The sequence below is a fragment of the Leptodactylus fuscus genome, chromosome 1 (assembly GCF_031893055.1).
Source record: "Leptodactylus fuscus isolate aLepFus1 chromosome 1, aLepFus1.hap2, whole genome shotgun sequence".
NCBI lineage: Eukaryota > Metazoa > Chordata > Amphibia > Anura > Leptodactylidae > Leptodactylus > Leptodactylus fuscus.
The window spans coordinates 120,681,024-120,701,139 of record NC_134265.1 but is presented as its reverse complement, the minus strand read 5'-3'; the positions used below and the strand labels follow the sequence as shown (position 1 = coordinate 120,701,139).

Here is a 20,116-nt window from a genome sequence, read left to right as displayed (position 1 = left end):
ATGTTAAAATACGTCTATATTTGGGTCATAAGTGCCTCAGAAAATAGGTGTGAGCCCAGGCGTATGGTGGATAGTGCAGGGATCGAGGCTGCCTGCAGGTGTGTGACTGCCACAACCCCCGTGACCACCATGGTGCCTGTTCAGCTGTGCATGTATAGACTGTAGACTACACTCCAGATCCTGTACAGGGAGAGGATCCAGCTCCAGGGTTTCCTTGCAGTTCTCTCTGCTATCACACACAGGAGAGGAAGTAACAGACATCACGGCTTCTCTGCTCATGGTAATACAGCCCTGCACACTACAAGGAGAAGAAGCTGGCAGCACCGGAGGAAAAGACCAGTGTGCACGGTACCGGACAATCGGTGGAGGAGCTGTTGCCGTCCTGTGCCCGCCGGTGTGAGGTGGGGAAGCAGCTGTTACACGGAGGGGGAGCAGAGCACTGGGGTATTTGCACAGGATTCTCCTCTATGGACCCGTATTTGCTATTGGGATGAATTGAGGAGGCTTTGTTCTGTCAGAATCGGCCCGCTCTGCTGCTCTGTGTGCCCACGTTCAGCAATGGAGGCTGCCTGAGGAGGAAGCAGCACATTGTGGTGACTGCCATTGCTGCAGACACATCCCCTGCTTCCCTGTGTCATGGTGGCGCTTACAATCAGCAGCCAGTGGATGCCGTAGATCTATAGGAGCCGTGCATAGTTCCCTGGAAATATAAGACAGTCATTGTGCCATTCTGCAACATGTTGGCCAGAGGATTTGCTAGGCATCTTGTAGGCACAGCCGCCTAATTTCCCTCCTATGCCCGCTGCTTGCAGAGCCTAGATTGCTGCAGACTCCATACAGACTGGCACTTACTGGCTGCTACAATCTGGATTCCCTCCTCCCTTTTATTTTTAACATTAAAGGTCATTTTAGTTGCTGCCCCCCATAAGAGCATATTCACATGAAGAGGATTTATTCAGGAACCCCTGTCATTGTCCCTTTCAGTATGCATATTGAGCTGTGGATCCTACTAGGGGACTAAGGTGACCCTGGACTACAGTTAAACCCCCCCCCCCCCCCCCCCTTTACTGGTCCTTCCTGAAGCCTGGGCCCGATCACCTCTGGGAGTTGCAGTGTTAGATTTTAAGTAAAAAGAGGACTTTATTTTTCTTATTTAATTTATTTTGGTTAAATCTTACGGATATTGTGACATTTGTGCTGCTGCGTAACTCGCGCTATTACTATAAACTGTTTGCGGTTAACATTGGCGGATTTGTAACTTCATTCGTATTCAAGCATGGCGGACCTGGAAGCAGTGCTGGCTGATGTCAGCTATCTGATGGCTATGGAGAAGAGCAAGTCGACCCCAGCAGCCAGAGCCAGTAAGAAGATTGTACTACCTGAACCCAGGTAAATGGGAGGCTGTTACGTGGGAGGTGGGCTGCAGGTATTTGGGATGATCACTATGTCATCTACATCCTGTTATGGTAACTGCAAATATGGACTGGACACATTTCAGGGGCCAAGTAACCAGTTTGTCTTGATATTTGCTGTCAGCGCCTGTTTTTTTTGTTTTTTTTGGGGGGTGGGGTGGGGATGGCTAGCTATAGAAATTCACGTAACCTGACTACTAGAAAACAAAAACTGAATCGCTTAGCTAGATTAGGAGGTTGCAATATTTCGTCTTCCCCTGGTCTCAACTATGGGTCTGTTCATGTGTTATATTAAAACCCTGTTCACATGTGCGGGAAAAAAATGTAGCTTGTTGTCCAAGTAGCAGAAAAATAATCCATGATAATAAGCAACATTTTACCAATTCGGCCTACATTTACAGATGTAACTGGAAAAGCCAGCAGTTTAGGCCCTCTGAATGTGGCTTCATGTGCATATCCGCGGCACCTGTCAGATATCCAGGTATCTGCTGCACATCTTGTAGTAAATATTATTAGGTTTACCTATGGCAAGTATGAGATGTGTGAGCATATCCTTAGGTGGCCATCATTACTTTATTGTAGGATTGGGTTATATATAATATATATTATTAGTCTGCACTTATTATAAGGAATGGCAGTGGTGGCTCCGTCCATTGCCCTCCAGGATCATCGGCAGAATGCAAGCCATTGGGGAACGGTATTTTGCAGGCAATTTGGCTTCTTTCCTATCTTGGGCCTTACTCACTACAGTGTTTTTAAGCGTTTAGTGAAAAATGAATGTTTTGGACTGTATTTGGTCCCAGTTGTGCGAAAATGGGCCATGTGATGTCTCTTTTTTTTGAATAGCCGTTTTAAAGCACATTGACAGTCTATGTGTATATTCACATGTCCATTATTTTTAACTGTTGAAACAGACATATAGGATGTTTTTTTTTTTTTTTTTTTAGAAAGCCAATTTAAAACTAAAACGTGTGAATACACCCATGAACTTTCACACGTTCTTCACTATCGTGAATAAGGCCTTACAGATTCACTTCTGTATTTTCAAAATAGAGTTGAAGTGTGATGTATGTATGTTCATTCTACATTAACACATGCACTGCTATAATGGGAAAATTCTGTACCATTTAAAAAAAAAATGAAAATTTTGGTCAGAGCTATAATAATGTATGGTAGCCATAAATGCGTCCCTGTATCTCCAGTACATAGCAGATGCAGACCTCTCAAGTGCAGGTGGTTGCACAGCATGTGTTGCTTGTGAATAGGCGGCTGGAGAAAGACGTTCCATTGATCCCTTCATTGTCTAATGAAAATATTGGCCAGCCTCTGAATTGAGAAAAATGACTTGTGCTGTGTGAACACTTTGCCCTCTGCCTGGTTATTGAAGTCATCAATGACCCTTAATTTCTCATGTGAGTTACAATACATTGGTGATATGGAGGAAGGGCCTAGAGCTGCAAATGTCACAAAAGGAAGAATTCTGCATACAAAACCTGCAGAGGTTTCCGTATGTGAGTGGTAGAAGGGAAAACGTCTATTGGTAGCACTAGCAACACCATCATTATGGCAACCAATAGAAATGGGAAGTCTTCCACAGTTGCTAGCTAATCTATTTCAGTATCGATGTATATCTATATCTTGTGTAGTGGTTTCCTTTTATAACAGAAAAAACAACGCCTTGCTGGATACCAACAACGCCTAATGTGCCCCACTGTAAGCTGCTCAGGCTCATGAGGTTCCATAGTGACTGGATCTGTTGTGCTGCATGTAGGGTTATTCTTCCAGTCCAATACTATGGACTCCGTGACTCCTGTGCCATGGTCCTCTGGAATCGTACTGAGCTATTCTTACCTAGAAGACAGTAACTGCCATTAAACTGTGGGCCACAGAGCACCATGAAGAGCCATATGGAGCTGTGCCGCTCTACATTTTTCAGCCAAATGCATGAGGCCTCATGAAGATACAGATAGACCTGTGATGTGACGTGACGCAGGAACACTACATGCTAAGGACCTGTACAGCTGCACTTAGGGTCCTCATGGGAAAAAATAGACCCATGGCAAAACTGCATAAAAATTGTAGTCTAATAACAATATCTTTAGAAAAGAAATTTTGGTCACAATTTACTCTAGTTCTCTGCATGCTAACTCACTGAGAAGATTGTCATCAACAAGCGATGAAGTTCAATGCCTGGAGAATGAACTACACTTTGTGCATTTATATATATATATATATATATATATATATATATATATATATATATATATATGTACACTATTGATGGTAGTTCTAAAGAACTTTGGCTATATGTGTAAACTGTACATTTATTTGATGTAAATTTACTCATCAAGGCCAATTTCACACTTGCATTATACAAGCAAATTTACAGCCCCAAATTTTAATAATGGGCCCGATGACCCGTACTAACAACATCATAGGAATCTATTGTGCTGTTAGTTTGGGTTATTAGACCTGTAGTCAGACCAGAAATTGTGGCTAAGGCCAGGGCCCCCACATGGCGTAAATGTCGAGGGAAAAACTGAGGTATTTTACAGTTTCTGCAAAGTGGATGGGATTGTAGTGAATCCCATCCACATATTGCACAAAAATACCTGCAGTGGAATTGCTGCGATCTCCAAAAACGCTTTTGCTGCGGCCTACATAGCCTTAGGGGAAAAAGAAAAAAAAAAAAAAGGCCGTGTAATGCACCTATCTTGGTTCGTATGAAATTGTATCGGCCTTGGCTAGTCTCACACAGTACATTTTCAGCCAGGTAGATTTGCAGAGATCGGATCAACCATGCTGAATGTTTTTGGCCAGCTGTCAGCCAAGAAATTCCAGTTTTGCCATCCATAAATTAATATGTAGGGACCGCATTAGGGTTAGTTCACATGTGGCAGACTTTTTGCCTTAGATGTAGTTGTATATCTGCAGTTACATGTGAACTTTCTTGCAAATTTGCAAAGATTTCGACATAAGGGTAAGCATGCGCAGTCTGTACCTTGTCTGAATGAGGCTTAATCTTCCAGTCCATCATGAAGGTATGCACTTGTGCTTATACAATGTCAATGGGATGCCTAGTTAATTTTTTTAGAAACTAGGGTGTTTAAATCTCATGACGCTGTACAGCATATGTACCCAGTCTTCTATTGTCAATAGGACTTACTATATGTAATGTACACTTTAGATTTTTCCTGTCACTTTACATCAGATAAAGCTTGTCTCTATTGTTACAGGAACTGTCTCAGTGTGACAGGAACTTGGCTGCACCCTGTATACAATGTGCCGATATTCAGAGAGCGATTGTGCTGGGCTTTATACAGTACTGACCCCACCAAGTACACACTATGGGATATTTGTGGATAACTGGGTAAAGGCCAGTTGGTGATACCTATAAAGTATCTACTTTAATTACTATATTTAATTTTGCCTAGAAAAATAACTTTTATAACTACTTAATATACTAATATTTTTATTACATCCTTTTCACTATATACATTTATTTAAAGGGATTCTATAATTTAGAAACTCTTTTTAAAATAAATACACGTAGGAATAGCCTTAATATATATATATATATATATATATATATATATATATATATATATATATATATATATATATTATAGCCCCCATTGCTGTTTGAGCGCTGGGGAACACCCTCAGCGCTGTGAGAACTCAATTGCATGAGGAGGAAAGAAGAAATTCCTCAGGAATGGCGCAGATCAGAATAATAAAGGTAAAAGAAGAATAGTCTTTCTTAAAGAGGACCTTCCATGGTTTGGGGCACAGGCAGTTCTATATACTGCTGGAAAGCCGACAGTGCACTGAATTCAAGGGAACTGTCTGCTTTCCCGATCTGTGCCCCGGGAGAATAGCTAGCAGTCCCAGTCAGAATGGCGTTTCTGACACTCTGCCAGAAACGTCTTTCTGTACAAGCAGCGCCAATACTGCTGTACAGTGTGAGCGGGGAGGAACGCCCCCTCCCTCTGCTCACAGTACTAATCCATAGACGAGTATTATCAGGAGGGAAGGGGCGTTTCTCCCCGGTCTCAGAGCAAAGCGCTATTGGCGCTGCTTATACAGAAGGATGGTCCTGACAGTGTCAGAAACGCCCTTCTGACTGTGAAGAGCTACGGTACCAGGACCGCTAGCTGTTCACCCGGGGCACAGATCAGGAAAGCCGACAGTGCGCTGAATTCAGCGCACTGTTGGCTTTCCAGCAGTATATAGAACTGCCTGTGCCCCAAACCCATGAAAGGTCCTCTTTCAGGCTATTCCCACATGTACTGTATTTATTGTAGAATCCCTTAAAGGCCGGGGCTCCACGGGACATCTCCGCTGCGGGAAAAATCGCGGCGTCTTGCAGCGCAAGCAAAGGGGATGGCAGTTACCACGTCTCAACGCGTTTCATTACCCTAATGTAACTCATCAGGAGACTTTTTTGTTTGTTTTCCCTGCCTGTATTACATATAAGATTTTGCTACACCCTGATTGCGGTGTGCGGTCAAAACCGCATTTCCCGGGACCCAGAAGGTAGGTCCCAGTACTCAGTTGGTCGGCCTCCAACTGAGTACTGGGACCTACCTTCTGGGTCCCGGGAAATGCGGTTTTGACCGCACACCGCAATCAGGGTGTAGCAAAATCTTATATGTAATACAGGCAGGGAAAACAAACAAAACAGTCTCCTGATGAGTTACATTAGGGTAATGAAACGCGTTGAGACGTGGTAACTGCCAGAAGTAGAGCATTATCAGACTCACTCCATTATTCCTGCACGCTACTATTGATGTTATATTTATAGCATCAGAGCCTCTTTATTTCTTATCCACCAGCCCCTAATTTTTGCACTAGACCTGCCATTTAGACAGTGTGGTATATATGCCAAGCAGGACGCAAGTTATGCTGGGGATTGTTGTTTATTTTTGGCAACTAGTGGGTTTTGTAAGAAGTGGTTACTGAATGCAGCCTAAGTCAATTTGAAACAAACTAGCAGTTGGATCCTGTGTAGTTCATAGGGAGGAATACCAATTATACTAAACTGGTTACTTACCTTTATTCCCCTGACACAGTAGGAATCTATATGGGCTACTTTGTTATTTTTGCATAAACTACATACAATTGACTTTATATAGGTCTATATACCACTATATTAGGGGCTGTCTAACAATACCAGGTGGATAGATTATTTATATTGGGCTTCCTTGGAGGCTAATAGCTGTCCTTTTAACAAAGTGGGTTCATTTTAAGTATATTTAATAAAGGTTATTTTTTATCATTTGTTTTTGGGGGGCATCCACTTGTGGAGTTCAAATTTATTTTGGTTGCTCTAGATCCTTTGGGTTATTTGAAGCATTTTTACAAATCTAAACAATTAACAATTTTGTACTGTTTTAAATATTTTCTCCAACCATCATTGTATTCTTAGGTTATCGACGGATATGACCATGCATGCAGAAACTTTCTATGCTCTGTCATAGAATCATAACTTCCTTATTGTGGACAGGTTATCAGGTAGTGACATCACACGTATGAGAAGATAGCCCAACCACAAAAAGGAAATCATGACTGGATGTCTGATATTTCCCAGACCCTAGAAAATTCCTGTATTCATGGTTGTATCCATTGGCAACCTAGCAAGACAAAAGGCTATCGCCACTATAATAGTTAGAAGAAATCTTTAAAACTCTGCAGAATTTTAGTTATTTATATTTATAAAAAAGTTTGTTTTTAATTGCCTAAATATGATTGTTCTTGGGAATACCCTTTAAAGTAATATGGAGGAGAGCAGTGGCATAACTACCGCCATAGCAGCAGAGGCAGCTACCACAGGGCCCGGGACATTAGGGGCCCGGTGACAGCCGCTACCACTGCTATCATTATACTCTGGGATCTTTTCGGACCCCCGAGTATAATGATTGGCGAACCAGGAGAGGTAAGAAACATAAAAAACACTGTTACTTACCTCTCCACGATCCTGCCAGGCCTCCTTCCTGATGTCCTTTCTGACGTCTCTGACATCACATGAATCCGGCCTGCGTCCCGGGTCATGTGACGTCCGACGTCATTGAACAAGGACGGCAACGGAGGCTGACAGCGTAGGAGCTGGGGGACAGGTAAGAAAAGAAACAGTAGTTTTTTTATGTTTTTATTCCCCCGAGTCTTCGATTATTATATTCTGGGGTCTATGGGGCATAATACTGTGTGAAGGGGGGGGGGGGGGGGGGTGCGGTGGCATGTCAAAAGTTCGCCACGGGGCCCCGCCATTCCTAGTTACACCACTGGAGGAGAGTTTATCTATGTTGGCTAGGGACACCCATCTATGATGCAAAGCAGTGATAGTGTGAATGAGACCTTTGCAAGACCTCACTGCTTGCCACTACAGCTGGCTACAAACCTCTTCAGGCTGAAGCACCGGAAACGCAGCTTTTTTTTTTTTGTTGCAGTTTTTTGAGCCAAACCCAGGAGTGGATTGAGAAGAAGGGATACGTATAAGAACTTCTGTATATCTCCCATTCCTTCTGTAGCCATTCCTGACTTTGGCTCAAAAAACTGCAACAAAAAAAAGCTGATCTTCAGCCTAAAGCCCTAAACTATATGGGTATCTGACTTACTTCATCAGCCTCCTTACAGCCAATGGACCAAATGTATCACTTTCTTGGAGGTACCAGTGGTAAATCATGCAGTGACTTGTTTCTATGAAATACAACGTAGACATTAAGGGACACGTTCCACTGTTCAGCAGCTGGGAATGGTACTGCAACTTTCTCTAAAATACTTCTTTTTATCAGTTGGGTTCTGGTTCTGCATCTCTTTAATAAGCTGACTGGAGGGGGAGCCATAAGTCAGACCCCACTTCACCTCCCCCTTAGGTCAGTTGCTACAGGATTGTATCTGTTTCTTTGCTCTAGATATTGTTAAACATCCTCTTAAAAACCATGACATGGTATTGGATCTTTCACATGACGGACTAAAATGGACGCTCAGTGGACCCCATTGACTTATCATGGAATCCTTTAGTTTTCATCATTGTTTCTGCTGTTGCACTAGGAAAACAGAGCTGCTTGTAGCACTATAGTTTTGTCAGTTGAGCAATATAGCTTTTGCAGATTTCAACTTGGTCTTATATACACGATCATGTTCAGGTTGATGTTATTCTGGTGTCAGATTGTGTCCTTCTATGCAGTTCCATGCTGTGGTTCATAATGCATATGGTTGTATATAAAATACTTTTAAGCAGTACATCATTTTCCTCATAGTTTGTTGTGAAATAACGTTTACTTCCCGTTTTACACAAAGAAACTGAATTTCAGGCATATATTACATACAAAGCCATCTTTACAGATGTATGTCCTGTTAGTGGTGCAGCAAAATGCATTACCATAGACTTACTATACATCACTTTTATTATTGTGTTGTGACAGAAAGAAGATAGGGTGCATTCACACAGAGCAAAATGGCGCGGATAGAGTTCTATGGGGAGGCTTTTTTTTCCTGTGCAGAATCTAACACGGTATCCACGCCATTTTGCTTTGTGTGAATGCACCCTTAAGCATTGGCCTCTTTCCATTAAGAGATGTTCCTACCGAATTTGTCTCATTGAGATGTTGCAAAGTTTTTTTTTTTTTTTAACCTTCCATGTAGAGTGTTGTGGCTGTAAGGGTCAACACAAATGGAGTTTTTTGGCGCTGATTTTGACGCTGAACCTGCCTCAGAATCAGCCTCCCAATAGAACTCTATTGGGAGGCTTTTTTTGGAGGCTGATTTTGAGGCGGATTCAGTGTCAAAATCAGCGCCAAAAATCTCTGTGTGCATTGATCCTAATACCAGCTAGAGCCCATATACCCTTATTGAACACAAGCTTTAAGGACAGTCCAATACTTCTTAAACATGAAAGGTGTATATTTTTAGACACAAACTTTTGTTATTAATTGCTTAGGTTTATTTGGATACATAACTACTTTTTGTTTGTGCTTACTATGAACTAAAGGGACTGCCAAGGGCACAGCATATGAAACAAATTATTCAGATTTTTTTCTTGGGTGTTGGAAGGCCGAACATGTCTTTTTTGGGTAAATTTGAGTTGTATATCCAGCATGTTTCTTTTTGGGGGCATATATAGATATATAGATTTGATTTTGAACAATAACATAGGGATAAGGTTAACATACAAAATGCATTAAGACCAAGATCATGTTTTTGTATCTTGTTCTTAATGCTGTGAGTCAGTGGAAATGACTGCGAGCATAGTCTGTTGATGAGGAACGACTGACATGGGGTGTTTAAAATATTATAAAATTTTATATTTATCTATGTCACAATATGGACATTCATAGGTATGTAAAATACTTGCACTAAACTCACTCTCGCATTGGCCTGTCCATTATTGTGGTCTGTCAGAGGACCAGATCAACAGACAGAGGGGCCACTGCAATAGTGGTTACTTGCAAAATTTGGTGGAGCCCTTTGATTATAATCGGGTGTAACCGGCAGAGGAAAAGCTCTACATTGAGGACTTTTTTGTCCGCTGATTTCAGGTGGACATTGTGACGGAGTCTCCAACAGAGGCTTTGGCGCAGATGTGAACTTACGCTAGGTTCACACCTGCGTTCTACTCTCCGTTCTGTGCTTTCCGTCTTCTGCATGCCAGAAGACGGAAAGCACAGACCGGGTCCGGCCGTGAGCGGCGGTGAGCGTTTTGTGCTTTCCGCCGTGAAACCGGATTTTTTAATCCAGACACAGAGTACTGCATGTCCGACTCTGTGTCCGGATTAAAAAACCCGGTTTCGCGGCGGAGAGCACAAAACGCTCACTGCCGCTCACGGCTGGACAGCTTTCTCACCCATTCAAATGAATGGGTGAGAGACTCCTGCAGGTTTCCGTCTCCTGCTCTGTTTTATGCAGGAAACGGAAACCTGCATTACGGAGTGCTGGGCGCAGATGTGAACGAGCCCTTAGCCTGACTGTAATAAACCCTACTCTACTACTTCAATGGCTTTAGTTGTATTATGTGATAAAGTATGCTGCAGCAAGTTACAGTATTGGTGTTACGTTACACTTTGCTACGTCTGTATACCTCTGCTTATAAGAATGCAGATTCTATGGCAGATAATAGACTGCAGGCCTGGAATATCCCCAACAGGTCATGTTTTCAGGATTTCCTTAGTATTGCGTGGGTGATATAATTGTAAGTGCCTCAGTTTTTGCCACAAGTTTTCTCTCTATGGCTGAGTTCACACAGAGTTTTTTGGTCAGGAATTTGGTCAGGAATCCGCCTCAAAATCCGCCTCCAAAAAAGCCTCCCAAATAATAGAACCAAATTCCTCACGAAAAAACTTTGTGCGCGAACTCAGCCTATGGGATATGCTCAATTCCCAGACACTGGTAGACAGACCTAGTCACATCTGCATTGGTCAATTCTGCTCAGACAGTTGGTAGTGCCAGATGTGTGACATGCCTGATCGGTGGTGCCTAGTGGACCCCATTGACATAGGCCTAGTGTGCAGGCTGAGGCTCTCCCGAGGGGACATTCAATGCTCTGTTTTTGTTCTGATAAATATAGAGCAGGTCCTATCATATTCTGTGTCATCAGAAGCCCCCATAGAAGTGAATGCATCACTGAAGGCACTGTGTGACATCCAAGTGCACTGCATTGTAAAATCGTCACACTTAGGGTGCATGCACACTACGTAACGCCGGGCGTGTATGAGAGCCGTACACGCCGGCGTTACAGCAGGGCTGCCGAGCACTTCCCATTCACTTCAATGGGAGCGCTCGTAAACGCCGCTGTTACGAGCGCTCCCATTGAAGTGAATGGGAAGTGTTCGGCAGTCTCCTGTAATGCCGGCGTGTACGGCTCTCATACACGCCCGGCGTTACGTAGTGTGCATGCACCCTTAGTCGTGTTTATGGGGCCTCATAATGGGATATGTTGTATTTCCACTATAGTGTACAGTATGTTATTTTATGTGAATAAATAGAGCAGCATTTTGTTCAGTTTTTTCTTTTGCCTTTTTAGACTGAATCTGTGACGTGTGAACACAGCCATAGTAGTTTAAAACTTTCTTTATACATACATTACAGACTAGTAAGCGATAGAAAGCGTGAAAAGCCTTGCACTTGCATCTCCTCAGCAACCAGAATAATCCCTCACCAGCATCAAGCAGACTGCCTGTTTTAGCTAGTGCCTGCTTTGTGTAGGAGCTTTGTGCCAGTGACAACCTGTGCCTCCCTATGTTGTGCTGTCTCTATTTGCACAGTCTGTATACATTGCAGACTGTGGCTCCAGATCCTGTACAGGGAGAGGATCCGGCTCCAGGGTTTCCTTGCAGTTCTCTCTGCTATCACACACAGGAGAGGAAGTAACAGACATCACGGCTTCTCTGCTCATGGTAATACAGCCCTGCACACTACAAGGAGAAGAGGCTGGCAGCACCGGAGGAAAGGAACACTGTGCACGTTAGAAAAAAAATACACGATCGCCTTAAATCTAGAGGTCAATGGGGAGACCTGGATGCTTTGTGACCCCCACTTGTTAGTTGTTCATAGGGGCTAAACCAGCTGTTACACACACCACTGCAGAGGGAAGCGGATATTGTGTTTACACAGCTCTGTGCTAAGGATTTTTTTTTTTTTTTGTAACCATTCTTCATGTTAGTGTAACCAGGGGTGCTATTGTGAATGCGACAAGAAAGGCAGTTTGTAGTGTCTGCCATTGCAGTGGGATAGAAAACCTTGTTTTTTTTTTGTTTTTTGTTTTTTTTTTCCCTTTTTATTTTTTTTTTTTTTAATTTTTTTTATATTTACCCAAATTGTGCAAAGTGGCTTGTGTAATGTAGAAGAGTGTCGCTGTTCGCTGCCAAAGCAGCGTAAACCAGTAAGCTTGGATGTGCACGGCTAAATGCAATGAGATCAGCAATGTCGGAAGAGGAATTGAAAGGCATCTTGTAAGCAAAACTGCCTGCTTTCTCCTGAAGCAGTACTGTACTACGCTCAGTCCGTGAGATTGCTTTTCGCACTACTGTCTACAGACTGATATGGCGCACACACTGTGGGTGAAACCACTATGAAGTAGTTAAGCAGAAGCTGATGGGCTGTTGCTAAATGACAGCTCTGGATTTTTTTCCGTTCAGCCGTCACTCACAGTTTATTTTTTTTTTTTTTTTAAATATTTGCACCTTTCAACCATTTGTGGATTTTTTTTTTCTAAGACAGTTCTATGATATGGACATAATGAATGAATAATGTACTTAGAAAATGATATGAGGCCTGGAATCCCAATAATATGTCGACTGTTATTCTTCCGTATTTCGATGAGCTCTTCAGTCCCAATATTGAAATGTAATAGATTATAAATATTACATGCTAGGACTAGCCTCTGCAGTTGGCACACCTCTTTTTTAGCTTGTATTTGACGTTTAAGTACTCGCTGCTGCTTTTGCGCCATTGTTTTTTTACCGTTGGTCTTGGTGGCTAGTAAAGAAAAAAATGGCAGACCTAGAAGCAGTTCTGGCTGATGTCAGCTATTTAATGGCCATGGAGAAGAGCAAATCGACCCCAGCAGCCAGAGCCAGTAAGAAGATTGTACTACCTGAACCAAGGTAAATTGGTGAAAAAAGCGCATTGGGATTTGCTTTCCAGTTGTGACTTCTAATTTTGCACATAATAACCTATAGTATTTGTCTTACTCATTTCCTAAGGGTACTTTGTTACTGTATTTTGTAATATTTGTTCACCATATGTGTCAGGAAATCTCCTGCTACATGTGTGAAACGTATCTATAGACTACCATGCCTCCGAAGAGGACCAAGAGTGGTTCCCCCCCCCCCCAAACATAGGAGCCTATAGGCAATGAATACCAGTGTATGTTCATAGCATAAGTGGATAAGGTACACTGCAAAACATTGCGTGAAAGCACCCTGTTATTGCAAATATTTCATTACAAGAAACCCTTTGATACATATTTATTTTCTCATAGACTAATATAGATGTATTACGAAAAAAAGCTGCATTTCCGCAATGTGGGCCTTAGCCTAAACGTTTGGGGTTCTCTGCATTTATGTGAAGCTTTCCAGACCTGTTATGGCATCAAATGTGCTGTATTAACACAGGTTGCAGGCAGACCTAGTACCCCGAGATGTTTTGGTATGGTATTGGATTCTTTGAAGTGCACAGGCATGTTAATCTGCATCTATAGGTTCATGGTAGGGGTTGGGCACTAATAGGCACTCAAGTGCATATGTTCTTCCATTCAACACCCTTGACATTTATAACTAGATATTCACACGCTGGCTGTGTAACATGACAAAGGATTGCTATAAAAGTCATGCACCTGACTGCTTCTTGTTTGCATGCCATCAGGGTCAAAACAGTAGTTTGGCTTAGTAGATATACACACCATCAGTAAGTATTTAGTTTGTTTATTTCTTACATTAAGTGTTAACCATAAAAATAGGGCCACCAACCAAAGACTTGCTCCAATTTCATTATATAAAGCCTGTTCAGGCTCTGGCACCGTGCTCTGCAACTGCGGCTGCTGGGAAGTTGGGGTTGCTCATTGTGAATATTTAGTGGTTTGGGATTTTTCTTCGTAAATGCTGTGGATTTCAGGAATTTAGATGAGCAATTAAACTTGAGTGCAATATTTGACACGTTGTCAACTTGGTGCAAATGAATGTAAATATGTGCGCGTTATGCCTGGAGAGTAGTGAGAAGTGGTGCGGATGGCATGACTCAGTGTAAGTGAGAATCTCGCCACTATCTCTGATGTCATAAATATGCCAATTACCCAAATCACCATGGTTTAAGTTTCTGAAACGTAGGATTATGCATTGACCATAGAGCTAGCTTTTCTAACTCAACTAAAGGCTCGCTTACAGTTAGAAAAAAAACAAACATATTAGTTAGAGGGTTTGTCCAGGATAACATACAAATTAACCCCTAAACTAAACCCCCTCCCCAGCCTAACTGTTAATCTACTTGTATAAAAAAAAAAGTATAATTACCCTTATCCCTGGGACAGTCATGTTACCGCCCCAGGGACACTTCCTGATAATCCGGTGATGTTCCGTTTCACCGCTTCTGAAATGGAACTTCACCATTACTCTCTTACCTCCGAACCCCATCAATACTTAACAGCCTTCCTGTCCGGGAACTGCACCTCCCCTCTTCCTCTCTTCAATTGCTTGCTGGGGGCTGGATACGCTGCATCTGTAAGACATGCGCAGTAGGGAGCTATCCACTTTTTTCTAAATTAATGGCCTGTCCTTAAAGAGAGTAAAATATGACTTTTCGCAGGAATAAGTCAGTGGTGAGGTTCTAGGCCCTCATACAGTTTTGTTTTGTACCAGTTGAAAAATCCAGCTTCGGGAATTTGTGCTAGCCAGGTGGAATTTTTTTGCCTCCCTCACTTCAATGGGACTTATCAAGATTGAGTTTGACTCTTATTTTTGACAGTAGCTGAAAAAAATCAGCAAGATCAAAAAATGATTGCCTTCCAATGAATTGAATGGGAGGCAGATTTCAAGCGGAATTTGGAGCTTATTTTGAGTCTGAATCCAGTCATCCTCCTTTCATCCTCTTCATCACTGTGGTCATGTAGGATGAATGGTAGGATCAGGAATCACTTTCTAATAATCGATGAAGTCACCATCTATCAGACATAATCACCTGTCATTTGGAGAAGTGGAAACTTCCCTCAAGTATTACAGTATACTGTGCATTTGATAGGCTGCCACACATCAGTTGTTTAGCTCCTACTAAATGGGAATAGTTGTAAAGTTTTATGATGTATTTTCTATGTTATTGGTGCTGGTCATCTTGTGAGATGTAGACGCTATTGTGGCTATTAGATGGATTACAGTACGCTCCACTTGTGTGACAAACACCTCAGCAAAGATGAACTCCCTGAGTATTCAACACATTGCAAGCAATTTTATCACAGAAGAGACATTATAATTCCTTCTCATCTTAGGCGCCACTAGTACCATGGATATCTGGGTAATATTTGCTGTTGGCACGTCTGTGTGATGACATTTATTTACTGTAGTGTGTCCTTCTGGGATAAGGCGGCCTTTTCTAGCATTCATCCTTTCAATGCATTTCACAAGAGGGTGTTAAATTGGGAATAAAACATTGTAGTGCACAACAACATTATACACGACTGTATGTATATACACAGATCATGTCCCTTGGTCTCTGGTGAAGAAGGTCGACTTGCATTTGTATGTTACTTACAGTATGCTCTATAGGTGAGATAATGGACTGTACTGCCTCATATGCCATGTGTAAGCTGTGGGCTAGTGATGTTTCAGTACAGTGCCAGTGGCAGGGAGTGCGACCTGTTTCATTGCTTAAGAGGCGAGGGTTACCACATGACAATCAATGATGATTTGTTTGGTAATCCCTGGGGGCAGCATTTTGGAGTTGCACACTTCCTTCCTGTATATTCAGTACAGCGGGGTGTGTGCTCTTTATGGCATCTGAAATGAACAGAACTCAATTGACAGAAATGTCATCCATTTTTACAGTTACAGGAAGTGACACAGGTTAACCTCACCAGAGACCAAGGGACATGCGTGCACACAAAACATAATATGTGCCTATACAGTAGCGTATAATGTTGTTATTCTGCTATAATACCTTATGTAAGCATACAGAAGTACAATAGACTGCTTTAGTGACCAACGTGGAAACTGCAGTTTATTTATGGGAATAATAATCTAAAAAGGGGGGGGGAAAGACATGTTTAAAAAATTATAATAATAATTCCTTGTAAATAACGTTATTCTCTGGCAATTTACTGGTAATTTATTTCATTTTAAAGGGGTTTTCCAGTCTACAGGATAGGTCATAAGTGTATTACCTGTGGGTGTCCCGACCCTCTACAGCTTTTCTGGCAGTCTCTAGGTGACAGAAGCTACTGCGGTAGACGGGGAGTGCGTGCAGACTGCTCCTATTCAGGTAACCTACATAAACAGGAGCAGTGCTGCACTTCCCCTGCAGCTTCTATTACCCGAATAGGAACAGACTGCATGTGCTCCCTGTACGCTGTAGCAGCTTCTGGCCCCTGGAGGCTTTGGAACTGCTGATCTGTGTGGGGTCCGGAGATTGGATTCCCACATATGACATACTGGTGACTTAATCTGTGGCTAGGTCATCGCTATGAAAAAATCCTTTTAGGGCCAGAATTTTACAAATGTTTTAAGATTCACATATCATGGATACTGAAACAGACAGTAATGCGCTCAAGGCTTTTTTCCAATTATATGTTGCTATTATTATTATTATTATTATTTATACTAATAATATTAATAATAATGATATATTTTTTTCATCTAGTATAGTGACAGAATTCTCCTGAGCGCTTTACATTCAGGATAATAAAACAAAATGAACTCGTACTACTTGGCATATAATGTGAATAAATAATAAAGTGTCTCGTCCCACGTTTGTGCTGACGTTCAGTAGCTGGTGTGAGATCAGTAAGATGAGGAATATTTCTTTATGACTGAGGTGTGTGTGTTGTGTTTTTTTTTTTTTTTTCCATGTGCAAGCAGTAATACAAACAAGAGGAAGTGGTGTGACTGCGTCTGTAGAAGAGTAAAGGGCAGGAGTGGGTGATGGGTGATACCACTAGTTATTTGCAAATGACCAAATCTCCTAAAGGGCCAGAACCAATACATATAGGTAGGGTGGTAACCTGAATGGAGAGAGGAGAGATGTAGGAGTAGAATCTCTGATCTTTTGTAAATGAGGATGTGCAGACAGTACTCTGACAGACAGGGACAATATTAATATTATGACTAGTAAGGAAAACAAGCCTTGAAGGTGTATTCAAGATGGATTAAGGCAGAGCTGGTTTGGCTAGTAGAGGGATAAAGAAGTGAATGAAGGTATATAAAGTATGTGTTAATGAGCTAAGGACAAAGGATTGAGCAAGGCAAGTGTTTAAGAAAAAAAAAAAAAAGTGATACCATTGTGACATCCGGTTACTAGATTTTCTTTTTTTCCCCCTTTTTTTTTTGCAGCTGTGTGGAATTCTGCTGTGCTAGTACATACAGAGTCATGCAGGAAAAAAAAAATAGAACAAGAATTAAACATGGGATCTTGTGGGTGACAGGTGCTACTGTATGCATGTAATAGAGGTAAATGTTAGGAAATCCTTCATGTACATACCTCTGGTAAACACTGCAAACTGCATTGTGACTGCTCGGAATAAAGAGGGATCAGGTCAGACCTTTACTTTTCCAGCTCCAGTATTTCATGTGGAGATCGTCAGCATCAGTGGAATCTTGCAGTCCCATATGTTCCCTATTTATTGGAATAAAATACATGTTCATCCAATAATTATCTAATATCTGTGCTCCGCTTCAGATGAGAGCTGGTCATACACCTTAGGCAGTGCGTTTTTAATGTTTTTTTTGCAACGCAATTGAAAAAGTGCGTAACATTGAAAACTTACTGTGCGAATGTAGTTCCTCAACAGTCAGAGATATATATATATATATATATATATATATATATATATATATATATATATATATATATATATATATATATATATATATATACATTTCTGTCCTTCATATATATATATATATATATATATATATATATATATATATATACATTTCTGTCCTTCATATATATATATATATATATATATATATATATATATATATATATATACATTTCTGTCCTATATATATATATATATATATATATATATATATATATATATATATATATATATATATATATATGTGTGCGTTCTTGGCTCATTTCAGTGTGCTCATGTGCTCCTAGTTGGATGGTGGTGCTGAGATTCCTCCGACGGCCTCCTTTCTCCATCAGGCATACAGTTTGCCAGAAACTTGTTTTTTCTTGACTTCTAACTTTTGGGTTATGGTTGAGACCCCAACATACACATTAGGTGATCGGCCATTCACGCTGAAATCATCAGACTAGGCCAACAGTCATCTAATATGTATAGGCATTAAAGGTGGTGTCTGCATTCAGTTGCTTTTATTTAAAAGTGACTGTAGTGGCCAAAAGAATATTATAATGCTGGATACTATGGTGAGACACCCTTGGCATGTTACTGCTGCGGCTACTCACCAGTCTCGGCAATCACGTGACTGGCTGCAGCAGTGAGGATCTCTCGATGTGACTACTAAGGTTATAGCAGTCACGTGCCATGGGCCTCTTACCACAGCAGGCCAGGTCCACCCTAATGGAAATGATGGTGTTAGAATGGGCAGGTGAGTAGTACTTCTTACCTTTATTGTAAAAGACTATAGCTACAAAAAAGGTTTATCCAGCAATGTTTATCAAACAAGAAAAATGAATGTGGCAGGACACCTTTTATGGGTTGAAAATGAGTGTGAGCTCTGCATTTATAATGGACATTAAATCTTTCTAATTGTTTTATGATATTCTGATCTTTTTCTGAATAATCTTCTATATTGGCACCTCTTTGCGTTGCTGTCACTAAGATTGGGTCGGTCTTCTGCGCCGCAGCATGGCTCAGGGAGCGAATTGTGTTAATATGCAGTGCTAGTGCTTTGTAAATTGGACACATTTATTTCTCAAAAGCAAAGTGTTTTAACTGTAAGATAAAGAGATTTGCCAAAGGTCAGACAGATCTGGCACCAGTTTCCAAAACAATTGAGGCTCGAAGGCTTAGCTCTCCCTTATTCCATTTGTCCTACTTGATTTATACAGGACTTTATATGTCTAAATGCCTGTGATTGTGATCCCTGTAATAGATAGCTGTCTATGTTATTCTCTGAAATCTATGGGGTGTGGAGTAGTATATTAGGATGTATCGTAGTGGGATATTACAGTGTAAATGTTGAGACAAATACAACTCAGTGTGTAGTACTAGCTCACTGTAAATCTCTAAAATATATTACAAAGTCATTTTAAAAAGGGGTTTTCATTGCTCATGCCCAGTGTCCTATTGTCCTTTTCTTTGTTCCGCTCACTTGCCAGTCTCCATCTACTTCTAGCCTCTGTTTTGCTATTTATTCGACAGTGGCATCACCCGTGCAATGGCCCTGGAAGTCTGATATTACAGAGCACATGTGCTGTTCACGGTATCCCTGCTGTAGCAACCCATAGATGATGTTGGGGGCATAATGTAAGTCTGTCTGGCTTAGTGCTGATTCACCTAGACACTTAGGGAGGTTCAGATACTCTCAGAGGACAATTTAGTAGCTCGACTTACCATATCGCGCATCAGTAGATAATGGGGATCAATAGCAAGGTTTGTACATGTTATGTTTTAGGAACTATTTGTAGGGGTAAAAATTGGTGACAGGTTTTCTTTAAAGGGAAACTTTCGGTTCAGATACCCCTATTAAGCTAAGCATAGCACCATCATACCTCTGCTGTATAATTTGATCCTGGCATTGTAGCGAATTATTACTTTTAATATATATGTAAATGAGTTGCTTAGAGCATCAGGGATGTGTATTCTCAGGCCTGAGCACCATCAGTCATGTTGTCTTGCTGAACAGTCCTGCCCTGTGTGCCTCGCTCTGAACGCAGGCTGACGTTATCTCCAGCGTTTAATGTGGGGGGGTGGGGGTGGAGCTGGGAGGCAAGACTATGTGATTGATGGTGCTCGGGTCCCTGAATACACGCCCCTGATGCTCTGAGCACCTTATTTACATACAGATGAAAAGTAAGAATTGCCAGGA

At 41.5% G+C, this 20,116-nt stretch overlaps 1 protein-coding gene across 2 annotated transcripts in view; it reads left to right on the top strand.

The window, feature by feature from the left end:
• Nucleotides 1-211: 211 nt before the first annotated feature.
• Nucleotides 212-20,116, top strand: part of GRK3 (G protein-coupled receptor kinase 3) — a 210,248-nt gene continuing 190,343 nt past the window's right edge. The window contains exon 1 of one of the 2 annotated variants that reach the window (XM_075276596.1): nucleotides 212-1,389. In XM_075276596.1, the coding sequence (XP_075132697.1) occupies nucleotides 1,277-1,389 (113 nt within the window). In that variant the 5' untranslated portion in view covers nucleotides 212-1,276. Of the gene's footprint in view, nucleotides 1,390-12,899; nucleotides 13,013-20,116 lie in introns of those variants that run through there. The other variant, XM_075276595.1, reaches the window with a different exon arrangement.